Source organism: Rhea americana, unplaced genomic scaffold, assembly GCF_003343005.1.
Source record: "Rhea americana isolate MKP2758 unplaced genomic scaffold, rheAme1 scaffold_64, whole genome shotgun sequence".
In the NCBI taxonomy this organism is placed as follows: domain Eukaryota; kingdom Metazoa; phylum Chordata; class Aves; order Rheiformes; family Rheidae; genus Rhea; species Rhea americana.
Genome location: NW_028186801.1, coordinates 4,256,554 through 4,271,078, shown reverse-complemented (window position 1 = coordinate 4,271,078; position 14,525 = coordinate 4,256,554). Strand labels below are relative to the sequence as shown.

Sequence of the window (14,525 nt, the reverse complement as noted above, 5' to 3'; positions counted from 1 at the left end):
GCTGGTGCCTCCTTCCTCCCAATATAAGGCTCTGTTTACGTGGCACGAGCCATTAATCTCAAGGGCTCTGAAATGTTTCTGATAACCGAATGAGTGTTYGGTGATGGGGATTACGGACATCGTGAGTTAGAGTATGGGTCTCCCTCTCTTGCTTACATGCAGTCTCGCGCTCTCCCCTCCCACCGCCTCTGCTCACCCAGAGAACCATCCCTCTTCCTGCAYGCTGCAGATGTTCTCCAATTTTGCCCCACATAGTCTCAGGTGCCCCAACCCCTCACCTTTTGCTAGGGTCATGCTGTCTGTGCAGCTGGTACTGCCTGCGGCGATTGGCTAAAGAAAGTAAACATCACCACAGACTGAATTTTTAAACTTAAATGTTTAGCTTTCATTAAACTTTCAGCGGAAATGTCAGATGTAATCTAATTGTTGTTTAAAATATCTGTCAAGACGCGACTAACTTTCCAGACAAGAGGCGCTTTTATGGATTTRCTTTGCAAGGTGCCAAGTACATAATTTAACAACGCAACTTGCCACCCAGCACATATCTTAAACCTTTAACACAAATACTTGGCAAACTGCTATCTTTAGCTGCTCTAGTRTTTATATTCCTAATTTAACTGTGTTTACTAGAGCACCTGGCACTCTGAACTGTGCAGGGCCTCTTTCATTAGGCTGTGTTTCACTTCTCATCAGTTTAACACGTTCACTAGCGTAACCTGCCATGGCTGTTCTCCCACCGCCTTCCGACTGTGCTGCTGCGGTTCCTGCCTCTGTACTTACCTGGCAAGAAGCTGCCCTAGATTTAATTGCATCGAGATTCACACTTCTAGTTATGACCGTTGAGATGCAACTGTGCCRTGGAGGCTGTCCCCCAGTTCCCTTCTGCAAGGCCCATGCTGCTCAGGGCATGAGCACCTCTTTTCTAGGAGACGCTGCCAGTGCGTAGAGCTCTTGGTGGACTTTGACCTCCTGAGTTGCTGCTGCTTTCAAGCTTTCTTGGGGCTTGTCCCTCCTGCCTCTCTGCCTTTGCTCTCCCAAGACCTTTGGATTTCCAGGTTGGCAGAGTGTTTTACAGTGAAATACTCTTTCCAGCTGTGGCTCTCTCCTTGGCTATCTACAGCTCAGCACTGTCATTTTCCACACCTACCCTAGCTCAGGCAGGCCGTTTTCTTCAAACACCCGGCAGCCAGTTTCCGGGAGATGAGCACTGCATACTCAGAATAGATGACTGCTAAGGGCCACGTATTTTGGGGAAAGGGCAGAGCAAACAAAAGACTGAGAGAAAGGCAGTATTAAACAGTTAAGGTGGCCTCATGATCTCTGGCCAAATCTGACAACACGRAGCTCTAGTACTATCACTGGCTTTTAAATGTATAGCAGCTCTTAACTAAAAATTGAGTATTGGCTGGAGGATGTTTCCTCATCTTTTCCCCATGAGATGAGTAGCTGTGCCATGTAGAAGTGCTGACAGGAAATGTATGGAGGTGTTTAGGGAAGAAGGAGAAGGGCAGCTAGGGGCCAGCACTGCAGCTGGACGGAGACCAGCGAGTGCTGCAACCTGAGTGCCACAAAATAAATAAGTTTTGGACTGAAAAGCTAGGCAGAAATATCAAGCCTGGTGGACAAAGTTACATCCTAGCTGGCTGTGGCCTTGCTGTGGAGGAGCGACTGTGGATGTACCATATATACAGCGTGCCARCAGTAAGAGTCAGTTTGCAGGGAACAAGCTTTGCAGAGTAGCCACTTTTTAAGCACTGGAATACTGTAGGGAACATGTTATTTCTGGATTTTGTAATAGTTACCTACCCTGGAATACGTTCTGACTTTTAAGAAAATGTTCTTATGTGCCTGTGGGCAGGCTTTTGTATTTGTTGCCATTTCTGAGAAGCTGTGGCACCCTTTAAAGCAAGGTTGCCTGCCCTACAAAGACGCTGTGCACGAGGGGCATAAAAATGCAAATGCGTTTGGCATAAATAATAACGACTGAGCGGAAGAATGTACATCCAGGACAAAAACATGCCCCTGAGACAGACAGCCTGCTGATTAGTGAAACTTTTACACTTCAGATAAATTCTTAGAGACCCTCTGCATTGTAGTTTAATCATTATTCCAGCTTATCAAAAAAAGTCACAATGACCTTTTGCTGTTGCATTTTGTACCCCTGTTGGCTAAATGAAAGTGTGTTTGGAGCACACTGTGTTTTCACAGTATTCGGGAAAAAAATAACCTTCATGCTGGCGGGATACTAAGGGCTCCATCTGCAATAAAATGAACCGTCTCAATCCTTCTGAGAATTAGTGTCTCAGTGGAGGACATAAGGCAAAAGCAGCCCCTTCTGTAGACCCAGTGCAGTATTTTGAAAATCGCTCCATGTCTTCAGAGTTATCCCGGATGCCCTACAATACRAGTCCCCAGAAGCATTTGTGGCATTTGAAGAAAAGTTCAGGAGATAAAAGAGCTCAAGCTGTTGTCTTGCTCCTGTCAAAGCGACATTGCTGTAGCAGAGGGCATCTGCTCTGCTTCATGCAGAAGGGTTCGATTAGGCTTCCCAGGCCAAGTCTGTGTTTTCTGAAATCCTCCAAATCTATTCCCCTGCTCAAATCTTTACCAGCTAGCCTCATCTTTGGAGTTAGTCTGGGCCTCATTTCCAGGGCACAGCTCTCGAGCRTGGTGGCTGGACAGAAAACTAACTTCCTCACTGCCAGCTTGCATGTAACTTCTGAGTCTAGAAGAAACAGTGAGTGTTCCTCAAAGTGAGACACTTCTAAACAGAATCACAAGAAAATGTAAGTCAGTATTAAAAGCTATGCATTGTTATTCCTGCATTTTAGAAATTGTTTCTTGAAACAAAAGCTAACGCAGTGATAAGGCTGTACAACCTGGTGCTTTCTTAGATCCAAGACTGCAGCCAGGTTCCTGCACCAGACTCTCAGCCTTTGCTGGGAACAGCTTTTCCAGCCCTCACAATTTYRGAGGTAAGTTTGAAAAAGCAAAACATATGTTCCAAAATCCAAGGGTCTAATGAAGAGAGCTTTAAATAAGATACTTCTCTCATGCCTCTTTTTAATCAGCGTGACATACTAAGGGATGAGGCTTAGAGGAATAATTTTTAAACTGTCTTTACTATGTACTGAAAGTAATTTGGTTTGCATATATTAAAAATCTCTAGCTGTTATTTAGACCTCTGCTGCTCTCACAAATACCATACGCCTGCTCATTTCTGTTGTTTTCTGGAGCTTTMCTGCTAGAGCAAGTGATGACTCCTTTGCATCTTCTAGGTATTCATTCTTTGTTATGCAATTTCATACATTTTACCTCTCTCTGAAGGTGGATTATTTGTTTCCAGTTCACTTTCATGTTGCGAGCAGTCTATTTTTAACCAAGTGTTGAACTGCAGGGGAACATAGAGAAAATCGTCCTTGCTCTTTTCCCGGCTTTCCAACATAGTCTTTTGAACAAAAATGGCTCATTATTGAAATTCAGCCCTAATGTTTTCCATTCTGCAGCATATAATTGCTCACACTTTCTCTTACAGAGGAAAGACTCAGCAAATCTCCTAAGTAAACCACAGACTCGGTGCTCAGCTTCCTYACAGGCATCTAACGGGGGTTTGTGGCCTCTGTCTGGACAGAGCCTCTTTCTGACGCCCTTATTTTCCTGCCGGCTTGACTCAAACCCAGATGCCAGGTCGGGGTGGGAACTGCAAACCTCAGGGAACTCGCGAGCAAACAGATCTGGGCGAGAGACCCAGACGTCTCCCTGAAAGGCACGCAATGCCCCTTCCGTTGGAAATGGCCTCAGCAGCTGTGCGAGAGGAGGAACCCACCGGCTCACTAGGACCCCGGGCTGYGGGCCGTCAGCTGCTTAGCTCTCGAGATCCACTGCTTCGGGTGGCAACCACGTTTCCKCTTGGACTGGAGCTCTCGCAGACCTCGGGGATTTGTCTTCAGCCGTAAGGGGATGGCGTGCCCCAATGCCAGTGAAGGYCTGGGACCACCAGAATGGCTCCAGGTAGAAGCAAACCAGCTCTATCTTGTGTCCTCCTTCTCTGCCTYGGACACCTCTGGGATACTCGTCACTGAAGGGAGCACGAAAAGCCGCTTGTGCGGAGGGAACCAGGCAATTCCTCGGCCTGCCTTMCCTTTCCCGTGCTAGCAGATGCCAAGCTGGCCCCATATCTCATCAAAGATATTAACGCTTGTTAGTAAAGCTTATTTTTGGTCTAGACCGTGCCCTGGTTATCTGTGCCTTAGTATTTTCACCGGGCACCAATATTTACACAGTCAAGCGGTTACTCTGAGAACACATTAATGAGTTTTCTGCCAAAGCTTTGACCTCGGGTGATAGATTGACCTGGCTGGKAGCCTTCTGCTGCCAGTGGGGTATAAAAAAGAGACTTTAGAGTCAACGAGTGTCATTAGACTCCGAAACAGCCGGCAGCCATGCGGGCGCTCCTGTTGGCGGTGGTTTGCCTCCCGCTCTCCGTGGCCTTGGAACGGTAAGAGGGGACGCGCGGCAGCACGGGGCTGCGCCTCGGCTGGCCTCCCGCAACCACCTCGGCCAGCGGCGTTGAGAAAGAAGTAAAGCAAAAAAAAAAAAAAAAAGGTGTTTGAGTTGTCTAGACTCCAGCTAACACTTTGGGCATTGATTTCTTTCGCCTAGAATCCCTCTCGTTCGGTTTAAATCTATCAAGAAACAGCTGAAAGAAAAGGGAGAATTAGAGGAGTTCTGGAGAAATCACCACCCCGACATTTTTGCTCGGAGGTACCTGCATTGCTTCCCTGCAGATATCGCCTTATCCGTGGGATCCACTTCCGAAAGGCTGTATGATTACATGAACGTAAGTAACGTYACCGTAAGGACCCTTTCTTCTGTTGAAGGCTGATTTTTTTGCCCCCAGCACATCTGAAATCTGGTCTCTCAGTGAAATTATAGCAAGTGAGATGACTGCTTGTTGCTCTACACCGTGAGGACTGCGTGACCAGCAATGCAGTGACCTGCCTGCAGAACAGAACAGGTACAGACCGAGGTTAGGACAGGCAGAAGCCTGAGGTATCTGGCCATGGCACGCCTGAGACAAGTGTAATTTTTGTACAAAGCAGTGCTGGAGTTTGCTGAGTCTCCAAACAAGTGTGGAAGGTCTGCCCACATCCATCTTGGTTTGCAACTGGATTTTGAACAGCAAAGTCTGATTAGTTAATTTAGCTGCATGCGATCTGTCAGAAACTTGGGTGTTTACATGCTGTTTAAAAAACCCTGCATCTCATWTATCTATCCAATCATGGAGAGTCGTGAATCAGTGGTATTAAAGACCCAAGTAGTGGTTTTATTTTTCTGCTTTTATCTTTTGAGTTTAAAGGGTCTTTGATGAAGACAGGTCAAACATTAACCTGGGTGAATTTACCACTCAAGCTGATGAAAGAAAAGATACAAGTTCGGCTGATCTCAGACAGGGCTTAGCTGCTAGATCAGCCACTTTTGTAAACTGTTTTGCCTGGTATTAGCATTTTTGTTGGTCCATTTTCTCTTTTATTTGATACTGTTGCTGTGTTTATCTAAAGGAAAGCTAAGTTACAGAAATTTCTGTGGAGGCTGCATTTGACTAGGGAAGGGAAAGAAAAGGCAGATTAATTCAGCRAGGGCTTTCTGACACCTGGGGGCCGTGAAGAACTGTGTGAAGATGAGCTAGAGATGTGCATGAAGCAGGACAAAAGAGACTGAAAAGTGGCAACCATCTCTAAAGCTTTTCAAAAGAACATAAATATCAAAATAGCAAAACAGAAAACACTTCCCCAGCATATCCAGCAACCACCAGCAACTGGGGGTTTCAGTGCGGCATGTTTATGTTTSATTTGGGTTTTTGGGCCATGATGTAGAGCTGCCTCACTTCTGAGATTAAGCAATAGAGATTCATTTAATGCAACATCTAATAAAATCCTGTCGTGTAGCTGGGTATGCTGTTACACGGCACACTTACTTGTTTTTAGTGACTATCTCACGTAGCATGTAAACTYGGGGGCCAGAAACCATACTCCGTTAATTGTGACAAGTATGCACTTGAGGCTACATGGTCAAGTATTTGCGATGCTACAAAAGACTTGGCACTGGATATTACTTTTCTATCTGCGTTTGAATTCCAGAGATGCCTCCTCCTAAAAATAGGTCTCTGAACGCCCAAGTGCTCTTTCTTGGCCAGATAGGGGCACTTAGGCACTTGCGTTCTGGCTGCTGATAAACCCTTCACTTCAGAGCTCACGTGTTTGCAGATTGCCCGTATCCTCTGTCCGTATCCAAGGACATTCAGTGGCTTCTTTATCCACTTGATAAACTTTGTTCAGTGCCTCTGATACAGCTGGTGAAGCTGGAACTCATTTTAAATCGCTCGTAAGGACTAATTACCATGCATCCAAAGGGAAAAGCAGGGCCCCCCGGCGCGGCGGTGGCAGCGGTGGCGGCATGGTCAGGCTGGCTGTGCCCTCGGCCATTGGCAGAGCTGGGTCTTGCTGGCTTTGCGTCACTGATTTCATACTGATAGCGATAGGGAACTACCTAAGAGACCATGTGCCAGGTGGGCGCTTTGCTTTTGGGGTGGCCTTGCTTCCCTGGGAGTCAATGGACGGCAGCTCATTGGCTTCACTGGGAGCAGCGTTGAACGTGTGCTTAAAACACTGCAGCAGGCTCCACACAGCTGGCGTGAAAGCTGCTGCCAGCMGTCACCCATGGAGCCAGAAATAACTCCTTTCCCAGTAGAGCCAGGGTTCATTTGTGTTTAAACCAAATTGCACTGAAAACCTTGAGATCACGTTACATTACGCCTCAAATTCCTGCCTTTTTCTTGGGATTAACTTACCCTGAGGTAGCACTAACCCAACCGGATTTTCCCTCCCCCAGGCTCAGTACTACGGGGTCGTGAGCGTCGGCACACCACCTCAGAAGTTCACCGTGGTGTTTGACACAGGATCATCTAACTTTTGGGTCCCCTCAGCTTATTGCATCAGCGAAGCGTGCAGTAAGAAATGTCACGGTCCCTCGCGCTGTCCGTGTCGGGGGTGAGGTGGCCCTTTCTCCTTCCTGAAGGAGCTCCCTGGTGGYGGTGGCGGCGGCGGTACCTTGCGAGGAACGGTGTTGTGTCCCAACCCCAAGACCCCATCATGCTCCCAGGTCTTTTGCACCTTCCTTCTGGTCCATGAAGATGCAAAATGCTGGACTGGTGTATTGCAGCCAGATGGCTGCAATTTTCCCTGTAAAATATTTGCCGTAATTTGGTGCACCCCTCTGGGAAGGCCATAGCCTGCATCTTCAGGTAGGTGTAGGCCTAACAGGAGGTTCCTCCTTTTTTTCTGCTGAGGCCCTCTGAGCAAGAAGGCTCCTCAGGTCCAGTCAAAGGCCGGATGCTGCCCTGTGAAATTGTCAGGAGGCGGAAGGGGAGGATGCGGAGCTCCCCGCATGCTGGCTCTCAYGCTGCCATCCCGTGCCCCACCAGAGACGCCAGCAGCAGCTGCCCAAGGGCCTTCTGCACCCGGAGGTGGCTGATGAGAAAAGCAGGAAAAGAAATGGGGAACAGCCACAAAAAGCTGTGGAAATTTTGATTTTTGTTTTGGTTTCTTGTTTGCATTTAAAACTAAAAACACCCCCGGAGGTACTCTGAGAGCAGAAGGGCGCTGGTGCCTGCAGGCTGTGATGGGCAGCCTCCATCGCCACGTTATTCGTAAGAGAAGCAAAATCTGCYTTAGTGGTGCTCGGGCCGGTCCCGTGCTGGGGAGGGGGGCGAGTTTCCCAGGACCGTCCCTCGGCGCACAGGTCCCATTGGCTTTGCTCTGCGTAGGAGTGCACCAGAGATTCAAGTCCTTCCTGTCGGATTCGTACGAGCACGGAGGAGAAGCCTTTTCCTTGCAGTATGGCACAGGCCAGCTTTTGGGCATTGCAGGCAAAGACACCCTCCAGGTGAGTGTCTACCTGAAACGGGTACCAGCCTGCAGGCCAGCAGCTTTCAAGGCCGATCAGATTCGGGCTTCATCCTAGCCAACCTCGCCTGGTTTGGGCCCTGCTCTGCGCGGGGAGGGAGGTCATTTCTCCTGCCGTGGGGGGACGTGGGTCACGAGCGTTGCTTGCTGCCGCTCCGCAGCAGCCCCTCTCCGACYGCGGGAGAGCCCCGATTTGCAGGAACCCGTTTACATTTAATGAACTGAATGAGTCGACATGAATCTGAAACACGGCTCATTTCTTCTAATCAATACTGAATTTGTGTTGTTTTTTGTTTTTTTGTTTTTTGTTTTGGTGCTGAACAGATCAGTAACATTTCCATCAAGGGGCAGGACTTTGGCGAGTCCGTGTTCGAGCCAGGAGTGACGTTTGCCCTGGCCCACTTTGACGGGGTGCTGGGGTTGGGCTACCCTTCCCTGGCAGTGGGCAACGCTCTGCCCGTGTTCGACAGCATCATGAACCAGCAGCTGGTGGAGAAGCCCGTCTTCTCCTTCTATCTGAAAAGGTCRGTATGTCAAAAAAGCAGTGGTGTCAAAAAAAGAAGCAAATACATTTGAACTGCAGGTCAAGACAGCTCTGCATCTGTATAAATCTTCCACCTGGGAAAGCAATTTTCTGGAGCGTGTCTAGAAAGAGAGATCAGCAGGGAAGCAATGCAAACCAAATCTGTCTTTAAAATAAGTTTTGTTTCAGCTCTCTCTCTCTGCACTATACTATATGAAATTAACACAAAGAACTAAAAAAGAAAGAAAAGTTCAGATTTATAAAGTTTGTATTATAAATTTGTATCTATATAAATATACATATAGTTTATATTTTCTATATATTTACATAACTGTATCATATATGCTATATATATGCCATATATATAGTATATTATATATACTATATATATAGTACTTATGGTACTTATATTTATATGGTAWTTACATTTATATAATATTTATATTTATATAGTTTATATATATCCGGAATGGATGGGCTATATATTTAAATATAAATATTAAAGGAAAAAAAGAAAAGAAAAAGAGACCCCTCTCTTAAAACTTCTATCTCTGTTGGAAATTGGTAAAAAATAATTTGATTTTGGAGGCTGGTGGATTCCTTCCCATTTTTTTCCTTTTTTCACCTTATGACTGAAAAAAAATGAAGTGAAAAGGAAAAAATGTGTTGGAGGAAACTGTCAATGTCTTTGAACAAATGGCTGTTCTTGCTAGAGGTTGTCATTAAAAAAAAAAAGAACATAAATAAAAGCTCCCAACTCAGACTTAAAGTGTATTGAGTTGCCAGTGATTTTCTTTCRGTGAGTGGAGAAGAACAGAAATGCATTGCTACACCCCAGTGGCCACATTTCAGAAGAGAGTTTTTTGTTCCCTTGCCTAAACCTTGCAGTAACTCCGCAGATTTGTGTAGTGTTTATTTGGAKGTGAGACCAGCAGCTGGCTCAGCCGCTCCTGATGTCCAGCTTTAGTCCTCAGCAACCTTYGGAAAGCTTCTCCGGGGTTGTTTGGATGCTCTGAATGGGGACAAACTCAGTTATAGTTTAAAAATAATCAATTTCAGCCACTCACACATGAATTTAGAAAGGGCCACRGTTCGTCTTTTGCTTTTTAAAATGTAATCATCTCACATGTTAGCACACCCTTACCTCTCTGTTAACTTGTGCTCTGTTTTTAGAGGAGAAGACACTGAGAACGGCGGTGAGTTAATCCTGGGGGGCATAGACCATTCCCGCTACAAAGGCTCCATTCACTGGGTCCCAGTCACCGAGAAAAGCTACTGGCAGATACATCTTAGCAAGTATGCACGCAGGCAGTGCCCGCCGAGATCCACCTCTCCCCGTAAAACCCGTTGAGAAAGAAAAGCCTCAGCCCGCGCTTGCAGAAGGCCTCCCTCGGTGCGRTGTTTTGCCTCTGCTCCTCCCAAAGACGGAGCTTCCTGCAATGGGGCTGAGAAGTCCCTTCTGTAGGGTGTTTCCCTATGTTACAACAGGACCCACTAGTGGTTGAGTTGGCTCTTGGGGGATTATTCAGATAAGGGGTTGAGGCACCAAAGAACCGAATCCAGCTCCAGCTGCTGCTGCAATCCTTCYTTTAAACCCTGGTTGAAATAGCTGGGGTCCCTTAGCTCCTGTTCCTCCTACGTGCAAGGATGAGGACACAGACCTGGTGGGTGAGGACAGGTCCSTCAGCAGACAGCAAATGATCAGCGCTATAGGAGTCCTAAGACAGAAAAATGGGTCCATAAAGGAGAAGTCTTCCTAACGCTGATTTCTTTTACTACTTTCATGTCTTTTAAAGATATCCTAGTCTTTCAGTACTGGGAAAGCCTCGCTTGGTGCTCTAGCTAGCAGTAATGTGTTGTTTCTGTCACAGCTTAAGAGTGTTTTTTTTTTTTCCTCTTCACTTGCAGTATAAAGATCCAGGGCCAGGTGGCATTTTGCTCCCATGGTTGTGAAGCCATCGTGGATTCGGGCACTTCTCTTATCACTGGCCCCTCTTCGCAAATCCGGCGGCTGCAGGAGTATATTGGGGCAACTCCGTCGCAGACCGGAGAGGTAAAAACAACGCGGCCAGCAAACAGCCGGGCGGAGGGAAACTCTTTGAGGCACAGAGCTTATTGGTGGAGGAAAGGGAGAAAATAGCCAAAATAAGGGCTCAGGAAAGGTCTCAGAGAAAGCAGTGAATATGGAGCGGGGCTGCCACCTCCCAGGTGTCCACATCCTCTTCAGTGCTCATGGTGATGAAGGAAATGACGGGAGCATCTGCTTAAGGAAATGCAAAACTGCATTTTGATGAAAATTAAGAGGGGGCATTTTTAAGTGGTGCTGGGCAAAGATCAGAGAGAAAGTGCAGTTYTAAAGCTGCCTCCTTTTGTAAGAGGGAAACCTGGAGTGGCACCTGTGTAACCCACGAGACTTTGGACTTCTTTTGCAATTAAATCTTAAATTTGGCTTTCGTCCTAATGTTCAGAGGCACCTCAGAGAGCACGTTTTGAAATCAAACCTGTATTGTAATGATACACTCAAAGGAACATCGATAAACCGTGTTACAAATGTAGCTATATTAATGCAAATGAAACAAGAAACAGGTCTTTGGAGTATATGCTCAGACAGTGCTGAACAAATAGTACTCAGTGAGAATCTCAATTTCTGCAAAAAAACCCCACTCACTGTTTTTGTACCAACCACAGACAGGCTGAGCACATTGGCTCAGATGTATCCTGCTTGTGCATCCATCAGTGATTTTGGCAGAACTTCTACCTCTTTCCAGCAAGAATTCATTTATCCTAGACATACTAACTATGTAAATGAAATTACGTCTAGCGTCTCACATCCTATGCTTGTGTTTTAGTGGCTCTGTTACTCTTGCCCTCCATATCCCCTAGTTTATTTTGTTGCTCTGATGGTAGGACACCTAGTAGGCATGCAGAACATTTAGGACTATGTTTTCATAAAGCAGATTTAACAACAAAAAAAGATGGCTCTTCCTTACGGGAAGCCTCTAAAACRGTGAATTTAAGCACTACGGTTTATCGCAAAGATCCCTCTGGGACTTGAAGCCTTCTGCAGTGCCATTTAACATCCCAGTTGTTTCATGAAATAAATAGAGAGGCCAGGAAATGAACATCTCTGTTACTGTAAGCGAATGCAGTATTTATAGAGATTAACGGCCTTATTCTGTTCTTCCAGTTCCACTCCAGGGCAGAGCAAACTGTAAAATTTGGTATTCCTCACATCACGGGCTCTGAGCTGGAGCATCGGAGCGGTTTTGGGGGGCAGAGCATGCTCACACCTCCTTCGCAGGAGCTTGGCGTTGCATCCGAGCTGTGCACAGCTCAAGGTGCCCCTCGCCTTGCCTCTTCTGGGGCTCGTGAGGGTTTTTGTCGGCCCTGCTCCTTAGGGTCTCTGGTGCCGGCGGCGTGGGCTGGCTGCATGGTTCGACCCTGTGCGGGAACGGGAGGGCAGCGCCGGGCCATGCGCCAGCCTCATACTGGTTTTGGTAGTTAATTCACTGTCAGTCGCAGCAAAATTCTTGAGTATTTTTTCTAAATTRAAAGCAAAGCGAGCATGTATCAATCAATGCTTTGCAAACAGTTTCTCGTAGACTGCAGAAGACTCTCCAGCTTGCCTCACATCAGCTTCACTATTGGACACCACGAGTACAAGCTGACGGCAGAGCACTACGTGGTAAAGGTGCGTACGGGCGGCCCGGCAGCACTCTGCCGTGAGCTGCGGGCCATGACGAGGAAACGTGATTTCCCTTGCAGGAGTCCATCGAAGACGAAACCTTCTGCCTGAGCGGCTTTCAGTCGCTGGATATCACCACCCGTGCCGGCCCGCTCTGGATTTTGGGAGACGTCTTCATGTCTGCATTTTACTGCATTTTTGACCGTGGCAATGATAGAGTGGGATTTGCAAAATCTGCTCATCGGAAAGATGACCACTGAGTCCCAACAGCATTTTTTCTGCCTTAACCGGAGTGTTACTGTAGTGATCTTCAACATACATAGGAGGAAGGGCTTTGACTGAAACCCTGGACCTGAATACAGCCCTCCAGGTTTCAAGGGCTTGGGGTGATCCTTGCTCCAAATTATACAGTTTTATTCAACCTCTGTCTGTTTACAACTGAGAAACATTTTTTCTGAATAACTGGTAAATGCCACAGCTTTCTAGATGAAGTGAAAACAGCTCGCCRCTCAGATTTGCAAAAGAAGGTTAAAAATGCTAATGGGTGGTGTGACAGCAGTTACACACGGGTGGAACTAATCCTAGCCTGATCTGCTCCCAGGATCTATTATTCTTCTTGCTTGTCAACTTCCATTTCATTTCCTGCTGTCTTCCTTTTCCTGACTGTTTTCCATGGTATAACATTTTCTTTGGGATTTTGCCCAAGCTTGTCTCCTTAGTGCTGCATAAATTCTCTTTATGGGCTTGCTTTCCCCTGCCGTTCCCCGCATACAGTTCCCTGCTCCTTATGTCACCTTTTCAACCTGCCTTTTCCCATGGATTCAGTCTCACTTGACACTTTCTCTCTCTTGTGTCTTGCTGCCTAATGTCTAGGTCTTTAGTCAGATGCTGCCTTCACTCTCCAACACCTCTGCCCTTTGGCCCGTCCTGCCTTCGCTTGCGGCTTCTCCCATGACCAAGGCTGGAGAGGAAGAGGGCAGAAAGTGAAACAGCAATTAAAAATCCCCATTTGCTCTAGGATATGGAGGGGAGAGATGGGACATATTTGGGCTGCTCTTCTCTCTCTAATTCCAAAAAATGTCCTTGCTGAGGAAAGCTGTGTACGTCGAACGAGCTCTTGGGGACTTGCTGCTGTGGTGTATCTCGATGTGCTTAACGCACACCAAATATAACATCTGTTACCTGTCGATTGGCAGAGCTGCAATCAGGGCCTCTCAGATTTTAAGGCTTCAGCTGTAAGACTTAGCAAGTRTTAATGAAATGAGAAAGTCTATGTGCAGATATCTCTTTATCTTACCTTCCAGTATGAAATATTTTCTTGCTCTGCTGCATGCTTTCAGGCTCAGTATTTGCAACTACATTGTGTCACACAGTTGATGTCAAGGCTACCAACCTCTAGCAGCAGCAGCTCTGTTGCCATTTGTCTCTTTTTACAGAAAAGTTTTAACTATACAAAGCTACGATTTATTCCAGGCCTGTCTTGCTTTGTCACTCTTATTCTTAAAGAATACAGTGACCTTAAACAAACCTGTTTGTCCAGACAACTTCATTTGTTTGGACCTAAGTCAAGACAAACAAACATTTGTAAACCTATATCATTAATTTAAGAGCAACTGGGTATTTTTGCTTTTCCTATAATCCAGCTGACCTAACATTTCCATTACTTCCAAAATATATATATACTTCTTGAATAGGACACTGCAGTCAGACCTAATGATGTATTACTTGTGACTGAGGGTTTTAAAGGTGGTGGGACGTGTCCATGTAGCTTGAACAATGTCATCTCAGCTCCATGAATTCTAGCGTGGAATGGGAACRTGTCCAAGAAATATGTGGAAAATTAGGCATAGAGTGCAAGGACTAGATCTCTCTTTACTCTGATACATCCCGTCCCATTCAAGATTAACACAATTTGGTGGTAGCAAGCTGTTACTCTTACATATTAGTCAATCCTAACCCTGTTCTCTCCTCAGTCCTTACCAGCTTTGCCAGCTTCTGTAGGTCTGTCTCTCTGTTCCTGTTACACATCAAGTTGACTTGCATGGTAGGCCAAACCTTTGGCAGAAGTGTTTCTTGACAGTTCAGACTAGTCAAGACAAGTGTGTTTTTCAAAATGACTTTATTCATGCAATAGTTCTACATTGTTTATATCAGTGAACAGGAATCATAAATTCTTGGGTTTGCTAAAATAGTCCATTTACCRTGCTAAGGCAAACAGTTTACTGAGGGAAGTGCCTAAGAGAGCACATAATCCCAAAAGCTAATTTCATACAAATCAGAGCCTGCAGATGTTTGCAAAAATGAGATAACAGACTAACTGAGGAGAGGAAATTTTTCTGATAACTCTGTCCCA

The 14,525-nt window shown here is 46.1% G+C and overlaps 1 protein-coding gene across 1 annotated transcript; it reads left to right on the top strand.

Annotated features, from left to right (window-relative positions):
* Positions 1–4,442: 4,442 nt before the first annotated feature.
* LOC146586899 (cathepsin E-like) lies at positions 4,443–12,675 on the top strand. Its single transcript, XM_085320572.1, has 9 exons — positions 4,443–4,498; positions 4,663–4,840; positions 6,892–7,009; positions 7,826–7,944; positions 8,289–8,488; positions 9,661–9,783; positions 10,396–10,540; positions 12,080–12,178; positions 12,253–12,675. Exons 1-9 carry the CDS (start codon positions 4,443–4,445, stop codon positions 12,430–12,432), a joined length of 1,218 nt encoding a protein of 405 aa, XP_085176698.1. The 3' UTR covers positions 12,433–12,675.
* Positions 12,676–14,525: the final 1,850 nt, after the last annotated feature.